Genomic DNA, 8,343 nt, shown 5'->3' with positions numbered 1-8,343 from the left:
TCCTCCATGGGCTGGTGATGGGGCTCAGTGGTGGAGCACTGACCTGGCATGCTTGAGGCCCTGGGTGTGACCCCCAGCACCATGAAAATATAAAAATAAAATAAAATGTGCCTCTCTACCTGCAACTGGAGCATGAGTAGCTTCAATCAACTCTACAGTCTAGTGGTCTCAGAGACCACCTCAGACCCCGACTCATGCATCTCAGATGTCCCTATGGTGAGAGGGTGGATTGGCCCCACCCCAGGGCCCATCCAGCACTTCCCCCTGTCACCACACCCAGAGCAAAACATGTCTTCAGGGAGCTGCTAGGACAATCTCTGCTCCACCTCTAGGGACCCCAAGTTCCTCACAGCCCAGACACCACTTCCTTCTCCAGCCTCACCCTAGATCTCTACTGGAGACCATTTGAGTCTTAAGATGGCTTCCCCAAGGGGGGGGGCATCTTTTCTAAATCACATAAAGTCTCCTTATGAGCTAGCAGCAGCCTTACAGGGCAGATGGCCCGTGGGTCAGTCCAGAGGTGAACAAGGAAGCAGACTTCCTGGTGGCTGGTACAGCCAGACCAAGGAGGAATCAGAAATCACTGGAAAGCCATGACACAAGGATAGATTCAGCAATAACAACAACAACAAAAAATTTATTGTGCAATTACCCACCACTGGATTGGACTCAGACAAGCCCCCAGAGGGCCTCTCCACCTTCCCAACTTATTTGCAGTCCTTGAGGGCATCGTTGTAGATCAAAGCCAAGGCCCCTAGGAAGGTGACATACTCCTGGAAGTTCACCTCCTGGTCCTTGTTCCGGTCCAGGTCTTCCATCAGCCTTGAAATTTCAGCATCCTGCAGCTTCTGATGTGTTAGAAGGGAAAGTGCAGGTTCAAGGATGAGCCCCTGGATGCTCTCCCTCCTCCCTCCCAGGCAGCTCTGCTCAGGGACATCCACCTTGGGTTCAGCTTGGCTTCACCTCTCTTCAGTCCCTGCTCCTCCCTTGGGGGAATGAACACCAGGATAAGACTATCCCCACCCCCGGAGGGAATGGATCTTCAGCTCAGGGAGGCCAGCGGCCCAGGGCCACATGGCTGAGTGGGCAGAGGGGCCTGGGAGGAGGCCACTCACGGCGCCGATGGAGAGCTCCTTCTGGATCAGTTCCTTGAGCTCCTTCTTGCTCAGGGTGCTCTTGTCACCCTCCCTGCCCGAGTACTTGTGGAAGATGGCCACGAGCAGACCAATGGCCTGATCCAGGGGGCACGCCATGACTGAGGGCTGGACCTAGGGCTGGTGACAGAAGGGCTGCTGAGTGTCACAGCACCAGGGACTTCTTGCTCACCACACACCCCCAGAGCTCTGTCCCCACGACCTGCCTGAACCACCCAGCCTCAGGCCACACACAGGTGGCATCAGGAGGCAGCCCAGGGGAGGTGGGAGCAGACTGAGGCCAGGGGACAGCGCCCCAAGAGGCCACCGCGGGGGAATAGAGACGGTTCAGGGTTCTGAGGAGCGAACGGGTCGGTGGCTTAGATCAGGCCGGGGACTCCTTTCCAGGGCTTCCAGGAAAAGCGAAGGAGTGTGACTGGGCAGCGGAGGGAATGGAGGCTGCCCTCACACCTCGCAGGGCCACACACTGCGACAATGACACACCCAGGACACACCCTCCCGCACCCCAGGAAAGCCTGGGGCTGCCTGGCACAGCCCGCCTCTCCCAGCTGTCCCTCTGGCCCCAGCACCGCGGACGGGGCCAGTGAGTCCCGACCCCGACAGGGAGGCACGGGGTATCGGGCGGGGACGCCTGGCCCTAGGAGGACCCCTGCGCTGTCCCCGCGAGAACTCACCACGATCGAGGCAGCGGAGCAAGACGGGAGCAGCGAGGGGACGGGCTGTGTCGCAGTCCGGCTGGCCTTATAGCGGCCGGCCGCATCCGGGAGGCCGGCTGGGGACAGCCCACCGCCCCACCCCGCCCCGCCCCAGCCCGCTCACACGGCACCGGGTCCCCCAGATGTCCACGCCCAGGGCTGTTCCGGGTAGGACGGGATTGAGAAAGCCTAGCAGCCGGACTAGGATGTCTAGGGGAGACCACTGCAGGCCAGGTGACATCAGAGTTCCCCCCAAATTTTCATAGTTCACTTTGCCCTTCGTGGTCTATGACGGGGCGTGGAGAGGGAGGTCCCGGGAGAGCGGTGGCCGCGGTCATCCCTGCATCTTCCGCAGCCACCGGCCGCCAGAGCTTGGATGTGGCCCTAAAGTAGCGACCGTGTGGGGAGGGGGAGAGGGAGGGAGGATCTCACAAGAGACCGGTGTCCCCCACCCCCTCAGGGTGATCAGGGTCAACTTTAGAGGAGGGAGAGGCAGCAGCCAGGGGTCGCAAGATGATTCAAAGACTCTAGATCACGCGTCCCCACCAACAACAAATTCCTCTCAATATCAACACTCCACCCCCCACCCCACCCCCCGGAATTCCTCTCCCACAACCATCTCACGTGGGACTGCACACCCGCCTGAGCCAAGTCCTGCCCCTCCCGCCCCGCATTAGTTACTCACTCTTGAGTGAAAAGTTTTCCAGATCCTCTCTTGAGAAAAAAATCTAGAGAGGGGGAGGCGGAGGGAGAAGAAAGCACTGGCCCCCAGAGACAATTGGGGCAGGGGAAGGATGCTTCTGAGAGGGGATTCAGCAGAGGGCTGGAGCGGAGCCAGACTGCCCCGAGAGCTAGCCACAAGCCAGAACTGATTGTCATCACTGCCTTCTGAGCCACACCCAGCGCTCCGTCCTCTTCACTCTCCAAGTACTTTCTCTGTTGGTTTCCTCTGCTTTTCTGCAGCCTGCAGAGAGCAGGCTGCAAAAGCCTCCCTGTTTTTCAGGAGGGCAAAACTGAGCCAGGACAAGCTCCATGACAGCAAGTGGGGTGGGCGCTCAGGACCCTAACACCCAGAAACTGTCTCCACTCACTAGCGGAGGACATCTACGTGCCCTTTCCCACCCACACAGAGTGGACAAGACACCTTCAAGAACAGCCTCCAGACACTTGAGGTGGAAAATCTTTATTGCCTCTGCTGGAAGAGTCTATCAGGAAGGAAGAGGAGGGTCAGGGGCCAAGGAGGGTCGTCAAAGGAGCTAGAGAGGTCAACAGCTGTGGCAAACAGAGAGGGCAGAGGGGAGCCCCGGTCACTGGTTGTCCTCCAGGAAGAAGTCATTGTAGGCCATGCACAGCGTGGTCAGGAACACCGAGTACTCCTTGAAGTCAATCTCCTGGTCGCTGTTTTTATCCAGGCTCTTCATCAGGTCGTCGATGCTGCTCTCCTTCATCTTCTGCAAGGGTCCAGGTGGAGGGACAGCTCAGAAACCCCTCCCCGCCCTGCTGCACTATGCAAGGCACCCTCATCGTGATCTCCAGCTAATTCAGCACCCCTGTATGCATGCTGATCCCCAGAATCCCCCGCCCCTGGGGCCAATACCTGGCTCAGGGTCTGGCGCCCTGTAGGGATCAGTGACCTGACTCCAAATACATTACCATAGGAAAGTTCGCCTAGTCTCTCCTCCTCCACACCTTCCCCTGTTAGAGAAGTGATAACCTAAGGCTGGAGATGTGGTTTAGTGGTAAAGCTCTTGCCTAACATGTTTGAGGGCCTAGGTTTGATCCCCAGGATTGCAAAAAAATAAAAGCAAAGGATTAGCCGGGCATGGTGGCACAAGCCTGTAATCCCAGCTACCTAGACTCTGAGACAAGAGGATCACAAGTTTGAGGCTAGCCTGGGCAACTTAGCAAGACCACGTCTTAAAATAAAAAGGGGCTGGGAATGTAGCTCAGTTATATAGCACACCATGTTCAATCCCTGCTAATGCAAAAATCATGATCGACCTCCACATGCTAATACCTAATAAAAAAAACAGCTTAAGGATTATGTGACACTGAGCATCATCTAAATCTCAGACTTATTCTGTCCTGTTTATTTGCTTTGTTTTGTTTTTTGTTGTTGTTGTTTGCTTGTTTTTGCCATGCTGGGGATTGAACCTAGGTGGGCTGTTCTGCTGAGCCACATCCCCAGCCCTTTTTATTTTCAGACAGGATCTCACTGGGTTGTGCAGGTTGTCCTCCAACCCGGGATCCTCCTGCCTCAGACTCCTGAGTGGCTGGGATTCCAGGTGCACCCTGGCAGTAGTCTGTCTCCATGAGAACAGTCCATGGAAGCTGAGAAGCCCTTCTGTGCCTTCCCCGTAGGAGAGCTGGACTGAAGCTCAGCCTAGCATTGGGTTGTGCTGTCGGTCTGGTCCCCTGTCCTCTCACCCTGGTTCCACCAGAAGGGTGGAGACAGAGCCCTCGGGATGGAACGGGAGGGAACCACAGACAGGCAGATGCTGCCTTCCCCTGTCTTTGCCCTCAGCTCCAGATCTTCCTAGGATCCAGGATGCCGGCACATGTGGAGATGGAAACTACCTCTTTGCCACAGGATCCTGGTTCTTCTCTAGGCTCCTGTGATAGCTAGGCCCTCCCCTGGGACTCTGTCCCCTAGTAACTAACCCCTGATGAGCTGGTAGCCCCTGCCTCTGCCCTCATCAACTCCAGAATGGTGCGATCCAGGCAGGAAGGTCGGAGAGCAGACTGGGGACACCTGTCCCTGCTGCATCTTCTGCCCATGGGGGCACTGCTCTAGGGAACTTCTCTCTGGGGCCCTCCAGAGTTCAGGATGTGACAGAAGGATGTGTCTCCTTCCTACCCTGTGTTCCCCCGCCTCCAGGCCAAATTGTAAAGGAAAAAGGGAGGGTAATGCGCAGGACTGCCCTGAAACTGCAGCTCAGCCTCTCTCTGGACAAATTCCATATAAGTTTCTTGATGTTTTTATTCCTCCCCTGCGTGGTACTGGGGGTCAAACCCCAGGGTGCCCGACCACCAAATTACATCCCCAGCCCTTTTCATTCTTTATTTTGAGACAGGGTCTCACTGAGTAGCCCAAGTTGGTCTTGAACTTGTGGTCTTCCTGCCTCCACCTCCTAAGTCTCTGGGATTACTGACCTGCGCCACCGCAACCAGCCTGAGCCTTGATTTTTTTTAATTGTCAAAATAAGATGATGTCTACTCGTGGGCCTTCCCCTCTGTCAGTCACCTCCCTTCTACCTTCGCCATCTGATAATAATCAGCTCTGTCTCCTTCCTACCCTGTGTTCACAAATCGACCCTTAATCTGCAGGTCAGCACCATCTGAGAGCCGTGGCTCTGCCAGGCACAGCACACAGAACCAGGCAGGGTCCCCCCTTGACCTAGATACCTGGCACTTTCACCCTGCAGGATTCCTGGCACAGGCTCCGCCACTTCTGTCACAGCCTGGCCCCACCATCAAGAAAGCATCCAGGGCTGGGGCTGGGGCTCAGTGGTGGAGCGCTTGCCTTGCATGCATGAGGCACTGGGTTCCATCCCCAGCTCCACATAAAAAGCTAAATAAACAAAATAAAGGTATTGTGTGCACCTACATCTAAAAATGTTTTTAAAAAAAGAAAAGAAAAGAAAGTATCTGCCTCTGATTTTATAGCCCTTGCGCAGGCTTGCGGTGTAGCCAGGCTTGCGGTGTAGCCCAGGCTCGGCCCTTCTCCTTCTCAGCAAGCCTGACTCATGCCCAGCACAGAGGTCTAGAACTCTGTTAGCTTGAGCAGTCCACCCTCTCCCTTCTGTCTCTGGCCATAGCTTCCAGACATCCCCACCCCTGGCTTAGACCTGAGTCCCCCAAGGGCAGATTCGTGACTTTGTTGGGGGGGGGTGAGAAGAAATGGTCACCTACCTCCCCAAGACTCAGCTCCTTCTTGATCAACTCCTTTAGTTCCTTCCTACTCAGGGTCAGCTTGCTACCCTCTCTCCCCGAGTATTTGTGGAATGTGGTGACCATAGTGGTCAGGGCCTTCTCAAGTGGAGTCTCCATCGCAGTGTGCAGCTCTAGAGCGGGGAGACGAGAAGCCATAGACCTCAGGAAGCCAGACCTTCTGTCCACCGTCATCACTCGCCCACCCAGAGCCCCTCCCTCAAAGGACTGGGGACTGGAACCCACGATGAGACCCAAATCCAACAGCAGAAGGACATTACAGTGAGACTGGCCAGCCCCCAAGGGAACTGCGGATCCTCCACTAGGGAGATGTTGGCAAAGGGGTCTAGGGGCAGAAAGAGGACAGATGACCTCCCCAAGAGAACTAGTCACAGATAGCAGAGCAGAGAAGGGGCCACGGTTTCTTCTCTGCCCTGTCCAGCCTGAGCACTGGTTTTACCTCCTCTCCTCCAGCACCTGAATCACCTGACATCAAGGAATGTCTTGCTGTAAAGTAGGGGACAGGGCAACGGGAGTCCGAGGGCAGGAGGGGCTGGGGCTGAAAGCTCATAACAGGAAGCAGGAAAGAGGTGACTGGACTTGCCTGTCTGACCTCCGGTCTCAGGCCAGTGACTTGCACCCAGGAGGCCTGGAGGCCAGAGGACTATTGACATCTAACTCCAGGGTCTTTCTGAGACCTGGACCAGAGGTGGGGTTGGAATGAGGGCCTCAATGCTGTCAGCACAGCCACCCCTCGGAGATAGCTGAGCTTCTGCAGCTCAGACTCAAAACCACTTCCCCTCGGGGAAGGAGGGCCCTACCCACGGACCTTGAGCAATGCAGCTGGCCTGGTGGAGAGCCCTTAGCCAGGGGGAGGAATGTCCGGCTCTGGCTCCAGCCCGAAGCCCACCCACCAGTCCTTGAGCTGGACCCCTCATTCATCTCCCACCTCCCCAAATCCTCATCTTCCCCCACCCCCAGGCTCAGCCAGGACATGATTGCAGTCACAGTCCCAGCACTCTGCCCTCTCCTCCCAGAGCACACACCCTCTCGCACAGCCTCCGTGGCTGGTCACCCTGCAACCTCGTCACCCAGCTCAGGCCAGCAGAGGTGAACAGAGATCAGAAGGAGGGACTCACCAAGGAGAGTGCGAACCAGCGGAGTGCCAGCAGCCACGGCCGCCTCCCTCCCCAGTTCTCTGCCTTTATTCCCTGGCTCCCAGTGCCCAGGGGATCAGGGAGAAAAGGCCAATGAGGAGGGGTTAGGGACACGAGGACACCCAGCAGAGCCTCCTGGGAAGGACTGGGGAGAAACCCCTGCTGCACATTTGCCTTCCTTGTTTACAGGTGGGGGGCGGGGAGGGGGCACACATAGCTACAGTTCCAGAAATGTCATTTTTCTAACCCAAAACCGGAACTCACCATCTGATAGAGCAATAAGCAGAAGAAGGGAAGTCGGGCTGTTTTGGAAACAGAAGCCTAGGAGGAGTGAGCCAAATAAAAGGTATCTCCCCGACCGAGGGCAACGCTCCACATGGAACCCGCCCTACCACCCTCTCCAAGAGCAGACACCTGGAGATCCCTGACTGTCAGTGGAGGAGGTATTTCCTATAAGACAGGATCATTAGCTAGCACGGAGCCAAAGGTTTTATTTGTTTCGTTTTCTTGTTTTTTTTTTTTTTTTTTTTGTACTGGAAATTGAACTTAGTGTGCTTTACCACTGAGCTACAGCCCCAGCCTTTTTTATTTTGAGATTCTTGTTAAGTTGCCCAGGATGACCTCCAAATTGCAATCCTCCTACCTCAGCCTCCCAAGTTGCTGAGATTACAGGCATGTGCCATTGTTCCCAATAAGCCAAAAGTTTTTAAAGAACTCTTAAATGAATGATTTTTTTTAAAAAAACTTCACTAAGAAATTCTTCATGGGAAAGAATAGTTGGAGACTCTGGGCACAGAGAACTGAGAATCAGGGATTGGGGGGGGGGGAGATCCAGGGAAAGGTTAGCACTGTGATGGGATAGAGGCTGTGGCTAGGAGAAGGGGTCCAGGTTGAGGGTGCAGTCATGGGTGGGGTGAATGTCAGGGAGGGTTACTCAGATGATGTAATACCCCCAGGCCAACCGATTGTAACAGAAGGGGTTAGGGGCTCAGCACCCACCACTGCTACAGTCCTACCCTGGCCTGCCTGGATCTTCCTGCTGCCCCCTACACCACCCCACCCCAGGCTGCAAGGCTAGAGAGGCAGCAGGGACTGGTTGCTAAGCAACAGGAGTTTCCGAAGTAGAAAACGATGCAGGAGGAGGCTCAGGGGAGGGCCTCCCAGGAAAGACGGCAGATGGACTCGGAGAGAGCAGGGGAGGAGGCGGTTTTTCCTGGACCAGCCTCTGTAGTCAAATTCCAGGGGAATATCTGAGTCACCTGCCACACTCCTCTGAGGCCGGAGAGAAAGGCCCGGAGTGATTAGAAGGGAAGCCTTAGAGGTCAAGGGGACCCAACCCTGCAGCCTCTGGGCTGGACTTCTGTGCACCCCTTCCTTAAAGGTCTCCATATCATCCAGAAATAGCTT

At 55.7% G+C, this 8,343-nt stretch overlaps 2 protein-coding genes across 4 annotated transcripts; both read right to left on the bottom strand.

The window, feature by feature from the left end:
- Positions 1-617: 617 nt before the first annotated feature.
- Positions 618-1,979, bottom strand: S100a6 (S100 calcium binding protein A6). Its single transcript, XM_078027533.1, has 3 exons — positions 1,829-1,979; positions 1,116-1,274; positions 618-848 (listed from the first exon to the last, which is right to left on the bottom strand). Exons 2-3 carry the CDS (start codon positions 1,251-1,253, stop codon positions 708-710), a joined length of 279 nt encoding a protein of 92 aa, XP_077883659.1. The 5' UTR covers positions 1,254-1,274; positions 1,829-1,979; the 3' UTR covers positions 618-707.
- A 1,037-nt stretch (positions 1,980-3,016) lies between these two features.
- Positions 3,017-7,295, bottom strand: S100a5 (S100 calcium binding protein A5). Of its 3 annotated transcripts, none has more exons than XM_040287588.2 (3): positions 7,201-7,295; positions 5,762-5,913; positions 3,017-3,300 (listed from the first exon to the last, which is right to left on the bottom strand). In XM_040287588.2, exons 2-3 carry the CDS (start codon positions 5,897-5,899, stop codon positions 3,157-3,159), a joined length of 282 nt encoding a protein of 93 aa, XP_040143522.1. In that variant the 5' UTR covers positions 5,900-5,913; positions 7,201-7,295; the 3' UTR covers positions 3,017-3,156. The 3 variants fall into 3 exon arrangements, with proteins under 3 accessions (XP_040143522.1, XP_005331311.1, XP_077883657.1); XM_005331254.5 differs by lacking the exon at positions 7,201-7,295 and adding an exon at positions 6,919-7,075; XM_078027531.1 differs by lacking the exon at positions 7,201-7,295 and adding an exon at positions 6,240-6,387.
- Positions 7,296-8,343: the final 1,048 nt, after the last annotated feature.

The sequence above is a fragment of the Ictidomys tridecemlineatus genome, chromosome 11 (assembly GCF_052094955.1).
Source record: "Ictidomys tridecemlineatus isolate mIctTri1 chromosome 11, mIctTri1.hap1, whole genome shotgun sequence".
NCBI lineage: Eukaryota > Metazoa > Chordata > Mammalia > Rodentia > Sciuridae > Ictidomys > Ictidomys tridecemlineatus.
The sequence above is the reverse complement of the archived record's forward strand: the minus strand, read 5'-3'. Positions and strand labels throughout refer to the sequence as shown.

Bases quoted from the DNA above. Each gene is read 5' to 3' on its own strand.
- S100a5 (XM_040287588.2), bottom strand. From the start codon at position 5,899: ATGGAGACTCCACTTGAGAAGGCCCTGACCACTATGGTCACCACATTC. The intron at 3,301-5,761 runs GTAGGTGACCAT...GGACCCTTGCAG, and splicing joins AGGAGCTGAGTCTTGGGGAG to AAGATGAAGGAGAGCAGCAT.
- S100a6 (XM_078027533.1), bottom strand. From the start codon at position 1,253: ATGGCGTGCCCCCTGGATCAGGCCATTGGTCTGCTCGTGGCCATCTTC. The intron at 849-1,115 runs GTGAGTGGCCTC...CTAACACATCAG, and splicing joins AGGAGCTCTCCATCGGCGCC to AAGCTGCAGGATGCTGAAAT.